Raw genomic sequence first — 18,658 nt, forward strand, 5'->3', positions numbered from 1 at the left:
TTCAGTGAGGATGAAAGGGAGATTGAAGAAAATATGGGAAAGAATATGTTAAAACCTGGACCTCAAAAGATCACCTAGTCCAGTCCCCCTGCCAGAGCAGGATCACCTAGAGCAGATTACACAGGAATGCATCCAGGCAGGTCATGAATATCTCCATAGAAGGAGACTGCACAGCCTCTCTGGGCAGCCTGTTGCAGTGTTCTGTCACCCTCACAGTGAATAAGATTTTCCTTTTGTTTATGTGGAACTTCCTGTGCTCCAGCTTGCTCCCATTGCCCCTTGTCCTGTCATGGGACATCCCTGAGAAGAGCCGGACTCCACCCTCCTGACACTTCCCCTTCACATCTTTATAAACATTACTGAGGTCACCTCTCAGTCTCTTCTTCTCCAAGCTAAAGAGGCCCAGCTCCCTCAACCTTTCCCAACATTCTAAGATTCTGTGATAAAAGCCTAAAAAGTGTGTTACTTAGAGATGGGCTAAATGTGGAGGTTACTATGGTCTAAATAGTTACAAAGCTTTGAATTCCCTTCCTTGTCCAGGTTTGTTCTGAGTTCCTAGCAAAGTAAAAATTGCAGTTTGTGTGATTAGGCTGAATGATTCAGTGACTCTCTTTGTGTATGGACGCTGTCAGGATTTGCAACCATGGTGCAAAGAACAAAGATTAGAGCTGGTACCTCATAGATGGCAAAGCCAATGGTATACAGGTTGGCTCCCAGCTTGCGTTCTTTCCTCCTGTTCTTCTGCATCAGTGCAACAAGGAAGCTGCAGATAACTTCTTCATCCTCAGGATCATCGTCTTCCTCCAGAAGCTTCAAGCGATACTGGGGATTGGTCCAAAATGTGTCTGTGAAATCCCACCAACAGCCCCAAGTGAATATGTAAAGCTTCAGTTTTCTAGCAATACTTGTGGTCAAAAAGAACCTTTAAGAGCCCTGCCTGTGGGTCATGAGGGAAAGGCTGGAGCTGGCCTAATAGATATATATTTGGTTTATGTATTATGAGGTTTTATACAGTTCTAATTAAATGCATAACAAAGGAGGATATAAAATGAAGAACTGGCATCTGAGACACTCCCAAAACACCTAGAACTATCAGCAGGTGATTTCCCAAGTGAAATTAGTTCAAGTGAAACGTACCTCTTTTATCTTACTTGGGACACTGTGAAGAGTTTGAACAATGATTTATCTTTGTCAGGCCTAACTGCTGGGCTTAGGAGGTGTTGTCACAAACATAGTGACAGCAGATTTCCAGCCACAAAATCATGTGCCTTGTCCTCTGAGGAGGCAAGGCTTTTCTTATGGCTGAGCACTGGACAGGCTGTGGTATGACTTCCCCTGTGAGATCTAATACAGCCTCCATGAGAAGCTGTATCTCTCAAGACCCATTGCTCACCTGGGTAATTACGGCAACCTCCAGCTGAGCAGCCTCTCACCCAGCGCCCTTCATTGACTGACACAGTCCAGGTCTTCAGTTTATCTGCTTCCAGAGTATCAGGTGTGAGGTTACAGATCTCCAGTTTTGTGAAGTGCCTCATGAAATCTTCAAATGATATCCTGGAGGAATTGAGGGGAAACAAACCAAATGAATTTACACGGTGGGCAGTTGTCTGAAAGATCCTGGTGAGGTGGAACAAGGTGACCAGCAACATTACCACCATTAGGTGGGTAGGTTTGCAGTGGGAGCATCATTATTTCCTAAAGCACCTGGCCTGATGGATGGTCAGCTAATGCAGGTACAACTCCAAACTAGGGGAAGCTGGGCTGAGAGGATGCTATATGGAAAGAGTGATGGAGAGCTTGTGGAAGTGTAGCACGATTACAAGGACTGTGCTGGCAGCACTCGGTAAACTGTGATGGGAGAAAGAGGGGAATCACAGAGTGGAATTTCTTGGGAATATGAAGGGGGACATGGGTTACTGCAATGGTTTTAGCAGATTAAAGCAGGGTAGTGTGGTTCATATTTGCTATAGTTGCATGTCTCCTAGAGAAGCACAGGTTTTTGAGGCATAATCTCACCAGAATTCGCCATCCTCCACGACTTTGTGCTGCAGGCGGAGCTTCTCTTCCTCGTTAACGAAGTTCCATTCCTCTGACCTTCCGAGGAGTGAATAAGTTAGATTACTATTGGCAATGCGCTTTTATTGAAAATTTCTACTCTTTACTGTAAGCCTCAGAGTCAAAAGTCAAGAGTCATCTTGCTACATCCAGGTAATTTTTCCTTTGTGAGCCTAGCAACCTTTTGTTCTCAAGGCTACCCTCCTTTCTATGTACACACACCCCACCCCCCCCAAAAAAGCTATTTCCCTGCTTCTCTCTGCCTTCCCTTCAGAATTCCTCTTTGCAGCTCTCAAAGATCTGCTGAAGTGTATTCATTTTTTTTTAGCTTGAAGAAAAAATTGTTTGCAGACCTTCATTGCTGGTGCAGTTGAAGTTCCTTTTAGTAAAACCTAATGAGAAGCTTTCTTCAAACTTTCTCATGCTCTGACATCTTATCATAGAATCAAGAAGGCTGGAAGAGACCTCAAGGATCATCGAGTCCAACCTGTCACCCTAAACCTCATGACTATCTAAACCATGGCACCAAGTGCCACGTCCAATCCCCTCTTGAACACCTCCAGGGATGGTGACTCCACCACCTCTCTGGGCAGCTCATTCCAATGGCCAACCACTCTCTCTGTGAAGAACTTTCTCCTCACCTCCAGCCTAAACCTCCCCTGGTGCAGCTTGAGACTGTGTCCTCTTGTTCTGGTGCTGTTTGCCTGGGAGAAGAGACCAACCCCCTCCTGGCTACAACCTCCCTTCAGGTAGTTGTAGACAGCAATGAGGTCACCCCTGAGCCTCCTCTTCTCCAGGCTAAACAGTCCCAGCTCTTGCTTCATCCAGATCTTTCATCACTGAAAAGATTTTTCCTCTGTCACATCTTGTTTTGAAACTGAAAATTGCAGAACTTCCTGGACAGTAAAATTAGATTGACTGTGCCATTACATTTGGCTTTCTTTTAATTTCTATTGACTAAAGACACTCTTAACATCCTTTTTTTTTTTTTTTTTAAGTACTCTTCTGTTTTTATAGCTTCAGCTAAGCACTCTACTACAATCACCTTCAAAGTTCATGCATCAAAATGACAGCAAAGACAATTAAGATAACTCATCATCAAATGTTAGGGCTATGCACAAGCTACATAAGCACAAATAAAGCTACAAACAGTTTATTTTTTTTTTTTCCCCAATCAGGTTAAGCTCCATTTAACTCACTTGTCACTCCAAGGTCCGTTCCATTCCACCTGCCCCCAGGGGTTTCTCAGCCTTACCAGACGTATTTTTTCCCCTTTAAATACGGTCTAATTGAAGAAGAACGCAAAAAGAACAGATTGAGAGTAGGTTTAAAAGGGAACTTTCTGACTTTCAAATTGCTGGTACCAGTTCCTCTAGTGATGATGTTTTTCTGGGTCTTCACCCAGCCTGACTTGCTTGTTTTGTGCTTGGAAAGACTGTAAGACCAGGTGGTGGCTCTCTGTGCCCATCTTTATTCAAGCAGTGCAATATCCATTTCCCCAAACAACCCAAACTTGGACAGATTTATTTCTCCACAAGGCTTTAATTTCTTTAAATGCAAATTTTGTTTTCTTAGCTTATTGTTTATTTTGCCTTCCTGCCCCCCTTCTCTCCCCACCCCCCGCCACCCCCACGCTTTCCTGACATGCGCTTCTACCCTACCCCCCAGCACTTTCCTGACATGCATGGTGCCAGGCCAGTGTAGAGCACAGCTCTCCATAGCTGGAAGAAAGGGACTGCATGTACCTCCTCCACGGCAGTGACAGAGTAGGCATGGCCTTTGACAAGCCCACAGGACATCCGGGTTTCATACTGCATTGGCACTATGGTCTGTTGGACACAAGAGGAAAAGCTTGTAACAGGTGTGCAGAGCTCAGCCAGCTGCCACCCAGGCCTTTTGGAGGGGGAAGGGGGTGGCACTGTTTAGCTGTCAGGGCTGTTTTGTCTTGTTCTCTTCTTTGCCTTTGCTGAGGTGGCCAAGCTTAGTGCCTACAGAATTCAAGGTCTTTGTTATAAAGAGTGGATCATAAACCAAAAAATGACATTTTGTGACCTTTTCCCTTTGTGTAAGTTACTGCTTTTTGCACTCAGAAGATGCTTGTGTGTAGCATCCTTAATCAAGATAATTTACATTTTCTATTAGCAGGACTATTCAGCCCTTTCTGGGTTAGTTTGCTTTTGTATGTCTCAGTAAGGTTACTACACACTAACTGGAAACATCAGAGCAGATCAACACCTAGAGTAATACTGCCATATTTAAACATGATTGCTGTCTTGTCACAATGACATTAAACCACCCTGTTTAATACACTCTTCCTGCTAACTTACATGACCTTAAAAAAAACCAAACAACCCTGTGGAAATGTACATTTATGCCATAATCAAAATCATCCTGACTTCAGTCTTTTTCAGCTGATGTTCTGGAAGGCTTAGCTTTATTCAGCAGTGTGTTTCTCAGGTGTAAACTTATTTACTATCTTTGTAATCAGCTCTTCATGTGTCTGACGGATTTCTATTTGCAAATCTCAGAACGCTGTTTATCTGCGAGATGAAGAGCAGAGAGCATAGATGACAGGTGCACAGTTCCCTGTACTTGCCAGGGAGATCCCTGAGATGGGGGGAAGGGAAGGCTTTGCTATGTGTGTGTGAACCGTGTGTGAAACTTCTCTTCCTCCGTTGTGCCTATCACTGAGAGGTGCCTGCAAGGCTGTGTCAGTAACTCTGCCATCCCTTCTTAATGTGTCTGAGGGCATGACAAAGTCAGGGCTGGAAATGGAGAATTAGTCAAGTCACACAAATACACTGTCAAATGGCACATCCAAATATTTCCTGGCTGTCACTTTTATTTCCCCTCTCCTCCTGCAGGAAACTGCACTCTCCATACCTCTAACTTCATATCAATTTCCTCACTTTTTTTTGGGGGGGGGGGGGGGGGAGGCAGAGGTTCATGTTGTTTTAAGTGTGGTGGCTTTTTGTTTGTTTGTGTTTTCTGATGTTTTGGTTTTGTTTGATTGGGGTTTGTGTTTGGTTGGTTTGGTTGGGTTTTTTTATTATACTCATGTTGTTGCTGTTACTTTGCAGAAAGCTTTTTCTCTTTTGTGTTTGAGAATATAACCTCTCACCTCTCTGAAGTGCTTCTGATGCCTGTACTACCTGCCTCTTTCCATCAAAAGCCATGATTATTTTTTTTTTTTTTAATCAGAAATATGTAATGACCTGCAGCAATGCAGTGGCTGCTAGGGCAGAAACTACATAAAGTATTTAGCAACCTTCTTTCAGTAGACGGTCACTGGAGAGGAAATTCCCCTCCCCACGAATGTGGTTGATTTTGGGCAGCCACGCTTACAAAACAAGACAGTCATACTGGGCTTTCCTGAAGAATTACACCACTTCAGTCTTATAAGAAGACTAAATATGGATGTCAAAAGAGGAAAAATCAGCTATTTATGCTGCAAATGCAGAAGACAGTTTGCACAGTCACAAGTTCCAGATGATGTAATTGTGGAGCTGGTTTTGGTTGGTTTGGTTTTCATTTTTCCTTTTCTCCATAAATCAAGAGATATAATTTTGTTGTTGTGGACATACAGCACCCTAAGGAGCAAGGCATGACAGAGAGGAGAAGACAATCTCGCTCTACTGATTTGAATAAGTTTACCAATATGGGATTTATCTTTGACAGTTTCAACATTCCTGCCTTTATTTTTCTAGACACTAATGTATGTTGGTTTACTTGTATTTTATCACACATGTAAAACTCAGCACAATTTCCTTTTCCTTGTTAGACATTTTAAATGAGACTCTTAATGACAGTAACATAAAAGGAGCATCCTGAGAGGAGACTCCTTTCCATTTGTGGGCAGGGCTCCATAGCCCTGTCCCAAAATAAGTTCATCAAAGATATTTGTGCTTGAAGTGAGAGCCATGCAGAGTTTGCTTTTTCTTTCTTTTACACCCTCCACTCCTCAGGGATTTTGCTCTGTTATAGCACTTTAATTTTCTTGTTCTCTCCATCCTTTTTAAGTGAGGGACTTGATAAAATCCACTAATCGTATTCTGAAAGTTACAAGTCTGTGCTACAAGCCAACAGCTGAGTACCAGTAAAGCTCTCTAGTAACAATTGTGCTTGAAAGGCTTGAAATCTTTTAATGCACGTGTCAGAAAGCATCCATAAAAACAGATCTTTTGTGTTGGGGTAATTCAGCAAATCCAAACGAGGGTTCAAAGGCCTAGTTGATATGTTTCTCTATTTGTGAAGCCCACTGCCTCTGCAGACATACCCATGCTGGCCTCTCATCCATTGCCTGGTAGTCTACGGTGGGGAAAGACATCTGTGCGTTTTCTAACTGCTTCACCATTCGAGCGATCTGTTCTCCAATGTTGCTCCGAGGAGCTGATCCAAAGGAAAAGCCTAGGTTATCCTGGCACAGAGAATGGGAGAAAAATATCAAGCAGAAAGATGAGGCATGGAGAGAAGAGAGAAATAATACAAGAAAGATGACTGGCAGAAGACAGCCTAGATAACTTGTCTCTTCTCCCTCATTATCTCCATACTTATCTACAGTGGTTGTTAGCTGTGGGGGGTTGAAATTACCCCTCAAAATAAAATTTGCCAGGCCAGCCCAGTTGAAAGCAAATGAAGCTATAGTTACAAACAGACTAAAATCTAGAAATATGGAATACAATGAATATGCACAAAATATACAGGTTGTTTTCCTGCCTTTACTGCACCTTCACGCTCCATAATGTTACTGAAACTAATGTCTTTTGGTTCAGCTTTACCATGATAAATGAAGACAATCTCAGAATCTGTTGGCAATCAAAGGGTTAATTTAGTAAGTGTTTGCACAACTTAGTATTTTTGATATGAAGGTCTGTGTCCCAAAAGAGTTGCAGCACCTCTGTACTAACCTCATTTTACTGGGTGAGGACACTGAGAGCAGAGGATGCTGGTTTTGCTGATCATACCCTTGCTGTCCACCTCCATGGTCTACTTCTGTTCTCTTTTGGACTTGCTTTTTGCTAATGGGTGGTGTTTTGTGGGGATTACTCCATCTCCTAGAAATGGATGTTTGCTATGTGGACTAAACCAAGCATTTCCAAAAGGTGGCATGTATGTGATTACAGATGGAGAGGGCCCTCTCCTCTGCTATTTCTTATGGCTTATGTGCAGCAGTCATGGGGACTCACATCAATGGAACTCGCCATGAGGGATCCTCTGTCAATGGCATGTTTCATGATTTTATAGATATCTTTAGGGGCATCCTTTATCTCATAGAATTCTGTGACTCCACCAGTGAAGTCCTCCATGGCTTCAGTGGTGTTGCCTCCTTTTAAAGCTTCATATGATCCATGGAGTCTTGGAAAGAAAAGGAAAAAAAAATATCAAGATTCTCTTTTACGGAGATATAAACATGTAAGTAGGTATCTTTATCTGTCATGTGTGTATAAATTTAGATACGTAACCACAGAACTCCCACAAACCATCTGTTTGGTAACCCACAAGTTAAAACTTTTAAAACATGCCACCTGCACCCATTCCCAATCCTGAGACATGAGAATCTGTGGGGAAAAGCACATGTCCAGAGGTATGTCCAGACCCCTCTAGATGCTCATTGCATGCAGTGGTTTAACCACCTCCCCAGCCAGAGCCTCAGTGGAGAGCCCAGCACAGCCTTGGTGGATCATTTTACTTCGCATAGGCCTTTTCCAGGAGGGCACTCCAGAACTCGTTGCGTTGGGAGGACTTGGTGAAGACCAGCTGGTTGTTGTACGTGGGTAAGCAGTCATCGATGACGACGTCCACCCAGTCTCCATAGCGCCAGAACTGAATCGAGGCAAACAGAAAAAACACCCTGCAATGACTTGGTGTGGGGAGGGGAAACCTGGCTGAAAAGCCAAGCTGAGAGAGAAGAAATGTGGAACTCACTGCTTCATAACGCAGCTAAAATGATGGGCACTGGCAGGGAGGCAGCTGCACTGAATTCCCCCGGGCAATGCGTGTGGGACTGTGAGAGGTCTCTAAAACGTGTGAAGCAGTCCGTCTGTTGTGAATAAGTGGTTCCTCAGTAACTTGTTTCTGACAGATCAGCTGCTTGTGGGCCTAAAAATAGATGCCCTTGCCCAACGAACTACGCATGTGCCCATGCTGGCTGTAGCATCTGAGCAGCAAGTAAGGACTGGCCACCTGTTGCTATCCCTCATGCGTAGGACAGAGCAACCTACAAATGCTTCCTTGGTGGGTTAATGCTCCTTAATTCCCTGTGTGGGCTGACCCCTCTGTGACTCCCCTGCTGGAAAAGATCGGGGTGAGGCAATTCAAGCCCTCCTTTCCTTTCTGCTGATCACTCTTCCAAAGGGAGGAGAAGCAAGAAGGAAGAGCATGCTGAAAGCTGAGCCTTCTCTTGGGAACACAGTTACATCTACTTCCCGCTAGCTGAAGGGACTCACCTGGAAATGAAAGATGCCAGCATAGTTTTGTATAAAGGACTGGTCATGAGGTATGACTCTGCAGAGCAGTTTTTTATTCAGTGTCAGGCAAGCAATGGCAGCCAGGAACCAGCAGTCACCTGCAAATGAGCAAAAGCTGCAGACAAACTGAAGGGGCAGAGCAGTTAGAATTGAAGGGAAGACCTGAGATACTGCAAAGTGGCCCCTTAATTCTCAGTAGAGCGTGCCATCTCCTTTCAGGAGAAGGGTCTTCTCCACATGTTCTGCAGTACTTCAGCACTGTGTTTCTTTGTGCTCTGGGACAGGCCTGTTAAATAGGTGATGTTCCCTGTAACTTAGAACAAACCTAACATCTGATGAGCACTGATTTCCTTGTCCCATGTGAATGCCTATCTGACTCCCTTCCAAGCTTAGAACAGCAACCAGATGACAGAAACTTTTGCAGGTACGGCTCTGTACAGCTAAGATTTTTGTCTCTCATTTTCATTTTTTGCTCTTGAGATAACCCACAGTCCAACTACCTTTCTGTGAGGACCTCTCTCCTACTCCATTGCTCTGTTTTCCTCTTTCTGAGTCTGTCTCTGCACTGTTGTTAACACAGTCCACAGATCTTTTCACTCCCTCCTTCAGACCCTTGCACGAGTTCGTTGCCTCTATGGGAGCTTTGGGAAAGTGATTTTCTCCCACAATACTTCACCTTTAATCAAAACCTCCCAGCTGCTACTGTAAGAGAAGTTACAGAGCAAGCTTGCCTGAGCAGTGTGAACTAGTAGGATGAGAAAATTACACAAGGTGGTGAAAACTAAACTGATTGCAGAGAGTTGGATAAGAAATTTATGAAACTGGTGGAGTGATACAACACATAGAAATATGTGTATGTATATATTTTGGAAAGCTAACTCTATACACATAGCAGTACATTCTAAGTTACCTGTTTCCCTATAGGAGGATTCCCTGAGAGCAGGAGTTTTCTAAACTACCCAATGTTTGGCAGAAGTCAAAAAAAAAAAAAAAATGAACAATGCTAGTAGTTGGGGAGGGACTAGAAGGCAAAAGAGGGAACACATTATGCATGTAAATTCATCTGAGTCCACACCATGGAAACTGTGAAGTTCTGGTCACCGCAAAAACAACCACAGGTTTTGGGCTGAGTTTGGAGTTTGTTGTTGTTGGGGTTTTTTTTGTTGATGTTTTGTTTTGGGGGCTTTGTTTGTTTGTTTTTACTATTTAAAAGTAAGTACTGGGAAGATGAGGACAGTCATAAGCACAGCACAACATCTTAATTAAAAGATTAGCAAACAACAGGATGTATAAGCTTAGGAAAAAGATCATAGAAGAGGTTCTACAACCATGAAAGATGCAGGAAAGCTGAGTGGAGAATGACTTTACAAAGCTGTGCAGGCAAGTGCCACTGTTGCAGAGGCATAACCTGTACCTAAGCAGTGGTTCTATGTATCAGAGTATCTTTGAGTATCTGAGCTTAAGGTCTTCAATACAGGGGTTGTCCTTGAGTACAAGGCATACTTAGCCAGAAGCCTTCAGAAGCTCCTGTAAGGACATAATTGGACTAAATATCTGAAAAGAAACAGCAGTAGCTGAAGAGGTTTTTCTCTCAGTCAGAGAACTCCTTCTTTTCATCTGTTATTCTTGTCTTAACTCATTTTGCCCCTCCTCAAAGCCTGAAAGAAAGGTGGAATGTTGTTCTGTACCACACTCATGAGTGTAGTTCATGAAAAGCACAACACCCTGCAAAGTATCTAACACTTGAAGTTCTTCCCTGGATTGCTACTAGGCAGATAGCAGGGATTTGCTATAGAGACAAAGAATCAATAGGTGTGTAGAGCTGTATCACCTTGGAAGCAAAAGATAATCAAGTCAGGGCTTAAACTGTAATGCAGACTTCAGAAAGTGCAGAGCTGAAGCAAGAATTTCATACCTAATTCTCCTTGGCAGATATCTGTTCTGTTGGCTCCACCAATAATAAACCGTGGATTCTCACAGATTTCCTGCAAAACACAAACATCTGGGTGAGCAGGAAGAGCACACAGCATGATGCCTGTTTGCCAGGGAAATAGAGGCTGGGTTAGGACAATGCTTTCCTGCAGGACAGTTTCTGGATAGCAAAATCTCTTGCAGAGTTTTCAGCTGCAGAGTTTCACTACAAAAGTCTTTTGGAATCTGGATGGTCCAGATTTCAGCCAGGGTTTTCTTCATGTATCTACAAGGCCTCATAGCTAGCCCAGGGTGAAAAGACATTACAATGAAAAGAATTAGAGAAAAGTACTTTTCTACACATAGTGTAAACAAGCCCACTGGAGGAAACAGGAGAGCAGGTTGTTAGAAAGAACATCAGGGGGCCAGACTAAATTCCTTTGAAATGACTGCAGGTTTAAGGTGTCCAATGTGAAGTAACTAATGTGCTGGGATTAATCAATGCTTTTCATCAGGAATGAACTCCAGGAATATTCCTTAATATTTGCCTAAGATTGGATGTTTTATTCTCAGGAATAATCTATTGCTGCTTAAAAGATTTTATTCTTTTCCTCATGTTGGAATATTTAGTTGCCAATGTTGCATTCAGAACTGTACAGAGATGTCATCTGCCTCTGAGGATAGGAAGGTCTTCTTTTGTCTTGCACTTAAGACAGTGTATTTGGTTTGTCAGTATTTATACTAGTACAGAATGGACACAAGATACTGTACAGGCATAAATAACGAAAAAATTGCTGTAGGGAGAGAACGAAGGTGTAGGAACTACCAGCAAATTAGATGGGACTATTGCAGCGTTACACAGAACCTTTTCTATATGAGACTGAACTACAGGGCATAGGAACACCAAGAGAAGAATTAGGTACAACCTGTCCTACAAAGAAAAAAAAAAACCTCACTTTATTATTATTTTTAAGTATTATTTCTTATCAGAAAAAGAAGACACTTAACATTTGGATCCATTTCTTGTGAGGGTAAAGAAAAAAAGATACTGCAATCTGAGGACCAATTCCTTGGGCAGCTGCAAGGAAGTTAGCAGAGCTGGAGTGGGAAGGAGAGAGAGGAAACAACTGACAATTGTTTGTGTGGCAGTACAGGCTGCTGGTGCTACCTTTGCATTTTGAAGCTTTTTTCCAATGCTGTTAGGGTAGCCCTGGATTTTCCCAGACTCATGTTTCAGGTCTAGTAAATCCACCTGGCTTGAGCCTACTCGTTTTGTTGCTTCACAGTAATCAGCAGAGTTGCTTTCATGTAAATATTTGGATTAGTCATACAGCCAGACAGAGCTCAGCTTCCGGCTTACGCTCCTGGAGGGAGGGAGTAGAAGGATTGTCCTGTTATTTTGTGCCTTGATCAGCTGTCCTGGGGTCCAGTTGTGTCAAGGCAGCTGTTTGAGATGCCTTCATGCTTTTCTCCACCCACTTGTTTTGTTGAAAATACTCTTTCTCTTGCTGCTGTGGTGCTCTCCTGAGAACTAGCTGTGAGATACCAAGGTTTTGGATTATGTTTTTTCAACTTCTATTACCATGTTTTAGCTTGATCCTGCCACTACTGAATTAACAACTTCTGAAATCCAGCATGCTGTGTTTTACTTGAAGGTAATTAGATGGTTCCTCAGTGTTTCCAAATGTTAGATGTGTATCAGTGATTGTGCTTCAGAGCCATTTCATAGAACTATTTTGGCTGGAAGACACCTTTAAGATGATCAGATCTAAAAGTTAACCTAGCACTACCAAGTCACCACTAAACCTTGCCCTTCAGCAGAACCTCCAATGGCTCCACCACCTCCCTGGGCAGCCTGTTCTAGTGCTTGACTGACCTTTTGGGAAGAAATTTTTCCTAGTATCCAACCTAACACCCTCCTCTTGTGCAACTAGAGGCTATTTCCTCTTGTTCTACCACTTGTTACTTGATAGAAGAGACCAACACCCACCTCACTACAATCTCCTTCAAGGTGGTTGTAGAGTGATAATGTCTCCCCTCAGCCTCCTTTCCCTCAAGATAAACCTCAGTTCCCTCAGCCACTCCTCCTAAGAATTGTGCTCTAGACCCTTCACAGCTTTATTGCCCTTCTCTGGACATGCTTCAGCAGCTCAGAGTGCTTCCTGTAGTGCGGGGCCCAAAACTGAACCCAGTATTTGAGGTGCAGCTTCACCAGTGCTGAGTCCAGGGACGTCTTCAGTTCTTTAGTCACGTTGGCCACATTCTTCCTGATACAGGCTTGGATACTGTTTGCCTTCTTGGCCACCTGTGAGCATACTGCTGGCTCACATTCAGCTGGTTGTTGATCAGCACTCCCAGGTCCTTTAAAACTGGGCAGCTTTCCAGACATTCAACCCCAAGCTTGCAATGTTGTATGAGATTGTTGTGATACAAGTGCAAGACCTGTCACTTGGCCTTGTTGAATCTCATACCCATTGATCCCTCCTGTCTGTAGAACCTTCCTACCTTCAAGCAAATCCACACTGCCATCCAACCTAATGTTGCCTGCAGACTTACTGAGTGTGTCCAAGGCTGATGAAAAGTACTCAGTCACCAGAGTGAGGTGACCTGGTGTTCAAGACATAGGTTGCAGGTCTGTGCTTCCAATCTTCCCAGCTGAACAAGGGTTTGCTCAAGCCATCACAGAGAATCCTAACAGGCTGCACTTCACTGATGCAATGACTCATCTAGAAAGTCTGCTCTGACTTGAATGCCTCAGACTGCCTTGGGTACTATGCAAAAGGCCTTTATATTCACTGAGCTGACTCAGTTCAGACTGCAATTTCATTGCAAAGAGTCAAAGTTAGAGCAAGGGAGACAGGATCCTAGGAAAAGAAGCCATTAGTAGTGCATGCTTCCATCTTGGGCAGAGGGTACTTAGGAGTCAGTTGCAGGGAGCACTGGAAAATGCAAAGGCCACATGCAACTAAAATGGCATTTGACATTTGTTACATTTTCATTGGCTTTTCTGTATCAGGGAAAAATCTCCCAGTCAGCTTATACTGTTGGAGCAAAAGGTATTCATTCCTTTAAAAACTGCTGATAATAAATGATGGCATTCTAAGTCAATTCCCTAAGCTGGTCCTTTCAAGTAGAGGAAGCATCTCCTTTGGCCTAAGATAGTTTGTACCTTCATGCTTCTCCTTTGGCCTCTTATGTTCTAGACCATGCTACTAAATGGCTGAGCTGCAGATGTCAAGGCAGAGCTCAATGTTAGACAAGAAGCTAGTTTTAGAGTTTCAGAAATGGATCACCCTCATTTGAAAGTCCTTTTTTGGTGGCACTAAAAGCCTTCTTTGTTTTGCTGTACTGCCTGAAGAGGCACATATTCTGTGATTACTACATTCAAACAGCATCCCACCTGTGCAGCAGATGATCTGATTAATTTTCATTCTAAGCAAAATCCACTAGACTCCTGACTTGATTTTATTTGTATTTGTTATGAAAAGAAAGCTCCTCCTACTGACTTTCTTGGCTTCCCTATGGTGATCCTCTCCACAACCATTGAATCTGGCAGGTCATGCTGTGATCTGCTAGCTGTAAGCACAAAGAATGACAGTGGTACATTAGGAAGCACTGTGTCACAGCAGAGCCTACCTGCTTATGTCCCAGTGTCATTAGAGCAAATAGGACCACAGCAGGACCTCTTGATACTCTCCCTTGTGTTACAATATAGACTTCTCAACTGTCAAACATTGATGAAGTCGTCCCTGTTCTCAGCTCTGGCAGGCAGTGTAGGTGTGGGAGGCTGAGGCCATTAAGATAGCTGATGTCACTGAGCTGGACATAACCTGGTGCAGGTGAGGATGACTCTTGGGGCTTCTCTTACCTGCCATGGATGTGGAAATGATTTAGTATTTTGCGTTAACTGGGAGTGATTTTTACTTTCCTTCTCATGCATACTCTGAACACAAATGTTGAATGGATCCTGCAGTCTTTACTCAGGGAAACTTTCAGGGCTGTCACTTGGCTTTTGCCCCAGTTGAGTATTAGGAAGTCTGCTCTCTGCATGCATGGCATGGCATAGCATGGCAGCCACCAGCTGTTAGAATTACAGAGGCCTTCTCGCTGCCCTCATGTCAAGGCTCATAGCTGCCCTATGTGGCAGCTGTCCTGATGGCAAGGCACAAGACCAGCTCTCTTGCCATCACTGTTCTCACAGCAGCAGTGGCCAATCACTTTGAGTGGTGGCAGGGGAGGACCTAACCTCTGGGTAGCACCAACTACAAAACAAAGAGCCTGTAGGGCCAGATGCGCACAGGAGCAAGGCGCAGCTCTGGGGATGGAATGCTGGGCACCTCTCCCCACCTCAGTAATGAATTGCAGGAGCCCCAAGAAATTCTCATACATTCATCTCATGTGGTGTGGAGGGGAGCTTGGATACGAACTGATTTGGTGCAGTGATCAAGGGTGCCTCAGGAAGTCAGAGGCAGTCAGGAACAGGTTATCTATTTCCCATCTCTCTGGTTTAAATGAAACTTTGGAGCATTTGTTTATTTGCTATTTCTGGGGGTATGTGGCATATACAATATGCTACAGAAATAAGGAAAGGATCTAGAATGAAGCCAGTATTAGGATGTCCTCTCAGGACATCTGAACTGTCTGGGGTTTTTTGTTTTCTTTTAGAATAAACTACCAAGTCTGATGCAATTTAAATTTGACCAGAATTTCGAAGTGATTAAAAACATCACTACTTTACAAGCCTGCAGTTTATAAGCTAGTTGCTTTCTTTGCCAAGAAAAACCCCCACAAAACCCAAAAAACAAACCAAACCAAAAGCTGTTCCTATCTTTAGACTATTACAATAGTTGGCCTGTGCAGTTAAATGCTTACATTTGGTGCTTCAATGATTGCTTGATTTTCTTAGCAAAATGCTTCCTGGCTCAGCATTATCACTTCATATTCATTTGACTTTACAATTTTCTGTTGATGTGTCTATTCATGTATATAATAATAACAGAGAAGTCCTCCTACCACCCCGATATAACAAAGTCCAGTGAAACAAAGTCCTGAGTCAATCAGCATTGATAGTCTTTTGTATTGATGGTCTTTTTTATTGACATCCAAGAGAAGTTTCACTTTGCAGTTGGTGCATGGACAAGAGCAAGGTAGGGGACACACTGTAAAAGAAGGAATTGTTTTATGTGAGTCTCTTCTCTTTGGGGACCTGCTGGGTACACAACAACCTGAATTACAGGGTTTGTCTTAAATACATTTGCACAGCAGGCACAGGCACCTCTACAGATCAGGCACAACGTGTCCCTAGCACAACAGCCATCTCTACTGGCATCAGGACTGATTGGATCCACGGTCCCACAGCATGCCAGTACTAGGCATACAGACTGCAGATCTCTGAATCTCCTGCCTCTGCTCTACCTGCAGCTAGCACCACAGACATATCAGGTGACTGAATGCTTGTGTCAAAGGAACACAGACAGCTTTGCTTTTGACGTTTAGGTTGGATTTCAAGTCTTGCACAGCCCTCAGCTTATTGTTGCTATACGAAAACCAAGTCCAGAGCATCCAAACTTATTTATTAATGAGTGGCTTAAAGAAATACCTTTGGAATACAGACCCTGAAGTCTGAACCTTCCCAAAAAACAAAGACTTGATCTGTGCATGCTCAGTTGTTAGAGAAGTTTGAGGTTACATTCAGGGTTTTTAATGTTTTGAAGCTTTCTTATATGCACACTCGCAGTTTGTCTGCCTCAGGGTGCTGGTGCTCATCCACTGCTGTATATCTTTCCTCTCTGTAGAAATAGGGGGAATTTCATCCCTTTATCATGCTTGACTTGTGTCTGCTTTTAACTCATTCACACATTTCTGGGGCTGATGCAGCTGTGGTGAGCATTAAGAAATGATAGAGCACATAAACACAGGGCATGGCAGATGGGTGCTCATGTTGCTCCCTCCACATTGCTTACATTGTTATTGTGACAGCAGCACATGACCTTCCTCTGCACCTGTAACAGCTACTTGTAAGGACTTCTGGTCTTTTGCTATTTAGTTACCTTCCTGGGATAGTTTTATATATATCACTGTTTTGCCATTGAGGCACAGATTTGGGTATTGGGCAAGTACAGAGAGGTTGAATCTAGGAGAGAAAGAAATACCTGAAAGAGAGAGCTGTGTAAGCTCCTCAGAACCATGTCCATGTTGCTGGGGACAGCAGGGGCTAAGGCAGTGTCCTTGGGGGCTGCCTCACTGGAGGGCAGCAGCCACCCAGCATGAATAACATGGAAATAAAATGACTCTTCCTGCAGTATGATGGGGAATCCACTGGGAATTGAGGAATTAGTCCTCTGCCTGAGAGGCTTGGGGTGGGAGAGAAGAGGAAGGCTGGCTGGGGAATACCCACAAAATAGGAAAAAGAAATGGGATGAGTAGGCAGGGGTGGTTCCTCAATACCCACGTTCATGGTAAATTGATAACATGCTAAATAATGTCTGCACAACAGCTAATAAATGTTCAGAACAAACAACTGAATGAAAGGATATTTCAGACCATAACATTAGGAAAACAGCAGAACACTAAAGTTGTAAGTGAAATACGGTAGAATTTAAAAATTAAACTTTAGCAAAGCCAGTAACTTGTTGCAGAATTAAGAGAATTTTACTTTGGTAGTTTTAGACAAGAAAATCTTCAGTGAATCATACATGAAGAAAAATAAATTCTGTATTTTTTTCCCCTGTATATTTAAACTCCTTTTTTTTTCCTTGTTTTTGCTTTATTGTATTTTAGTCATTATATAGATACTCTCTGATCTTCCACAGCCCTAGCTAGTTATCTTCCAGAAGAACTCTAAGGGAATATACTTCCAGTTTATTCCCTCTGCTTTTCCTGACACACACTTTCTGCAAAATTACAAGCTCAGGGTGCATACTTGACTTTCTAGAAAGCAAAGGCACTCAGCACACATGGTACTTACACGTGGTCTTTTCCATTCGAACTTGATGGGGATTTTCTGGCTGTAGAAGAGGGAGGACTCATTTGGTGGGAAATCAGGATCTTCATAGAGAATATTTTGCTCCAGACACTTCTTATGAAGCTCTTCATAGGTCTTCTCCTTTACTTTGATAATGGGCTGGTTGCGACTTATAATAGCAGAATAAATCCCCCCTGTGCCCCCACCTGTACCTTCAGTAGTGCCGACAGCAGTGCTGGGAACTGACCCAGCAGCTGTCTGCTGAGCCACTGCTGCACTGATGGCGGACGGCATGGGAACCAGGCTTGAAGCAAACGCTGAAAGCAAGCAAGAGCTTGCAAACTGGAAGGAAATTGGAGAAAAGAGGAAGCTGCTGTGTAAGCTGCCTTTCCTATCTGTGGAAAGTCTCACAGACAAATTTGCAAGCACCAAAATTCCATGTGGTTGAGCATGTTGTGCATCCTCTCAAAGGAGTGTATTTTGTCACAAGAAGTTGGGATTTATTCCTTGATGTGGACGAAGAGAATCTGTTGGCTATGTCCTGCGCCCGATTTGTAAGATCTACAGCATGCGTGTGCCTGCCCTGTGCACATAAGCATCCAGAAGGCACAAGCTTTAACCCATGAAATCTAAAAATAGCTACAGGCAAAGAGTGAGAGACAGGGAAAGTGAGAGGGAGGGGGTTATTGAGGTGTCACTCTTCTGTGCAGCTCATGCAGAGGCCAGGCATGCTCCTGGGACAGGAACCCTGTGCAGGCTGACTGCTGGAGCAACCAGCCCATCTTTTTCTTAACAACACTGAAACTGGAACTGAAACTCCTGCTAGTTTGGGCATGTACTTGTGACATACTGCAAGCCAAGTCCTGACACTCCTGAAGGAACTGTTGCACTCAGCCGACTTCTACCTTTAGCCACAGAAAATATACAGAGATTTTTACTATTAGAGAGGATTATCTGAGGACACGCTCCTAATGGTGAAAAAGGTCCAGTAGGTTGAGGGAGATGATTATCTTTCTCTACTCTGTTGAGACCCCAGCTGGATTACCATGTTTGGCTCTGGGGCCTCCAGCATGAGAAGTGGGTCCAGAGGAGGGTCACAAAAGGTATCAGGGCACTGAAGCATCTATCTTATAAGAACAGGTTTAGGATTGTCCAGCCTGGAGAAGAGAAAGCTCTGAGAAGCCCTTATGGCAGCCTTCCAGTACTTAAAGGGGGCCTACAGGAAAGATGGAGAGGAACTCTTTATCAGGGTCCGTAGTGA

At 43.5% G+C, this 18,658-nt stretch overlaps 1 protein-coding gene across 1 annotated transcript in view; it reads right to left on the reverse strand.

Moving 5' to 3' along the window:
• CAPN3 (calpain 3) overlaps nucleotides 1-17,691 on the reverse strand; it is a 29,940-nt gene extending 12,249 nt beyond the window's left edge. Inside the window, exons 1-11 of the mRNA XM_054400368.1 lie at nucleotides 17,401-17,691; nucleotides 10,438-10,507; nucleotides 8,502-8,620; nucleotides 7,745-7,878; nucleotides 7,242-7,410; nucleotides 6,332-6,472; nucleotides 3,801-3,884; nucleotides 3,255-3,340; nucleotides 2,017-2,094; nucleotides 1,394-1,554; nucleotides 676-845 (exon numbers count right to left, since the gene is read on the reverse strand). Coding sequence (XP_054256343.1) covers nucleotides 676-845; nucleotides 1,394-1,554; nucleotides 2,017-2,094; nucleotides 3,255-3,340; nucleotides 3,801-3,884; nucleotides 6,332-6,472; nucleotides 7,242-7,410; nucleotides 7,745-7,878; nucleotides 8,502-8,620; nucleotides 10,438-10,507; nucleotides 17,401-17,691 — 1,503 coding nt within the window. The remainder of the gene's footprint in view (nucleotides 1-675; nucleotides 846-1,393; nucleotides 1,555-2,016; nucleotides 2,095-3,254; nucleotides 3,341-3,800; nucleotides 3,885-6,331; nucleotides 6,473-7,241; nucleotides 7,411-7,744; nucleotides 7,879-8,501; nucleotides 8,621-10,437; nucleotides 10,508-17,400) is intronic.
• Between the last annotated feature and the right edge of the window lie 967 nt (nucleotides 17,692-18,658).

The sequence above is a fragment of the Indicator indicator genome, chromosome 4, assembly GCF_027791375.1.
Source record: "Indicator indicator isolate 239-I01 chromosome 4, UM_Iind_1.1, whole genome shotgun sequence".
NCBI classification, from domain to species: domain Eukaryota; kingdom Metazoa; phylum Chordata; class Aves; order Piciformes; family Indicatoridae; genus Indicator; species Indicator indicator.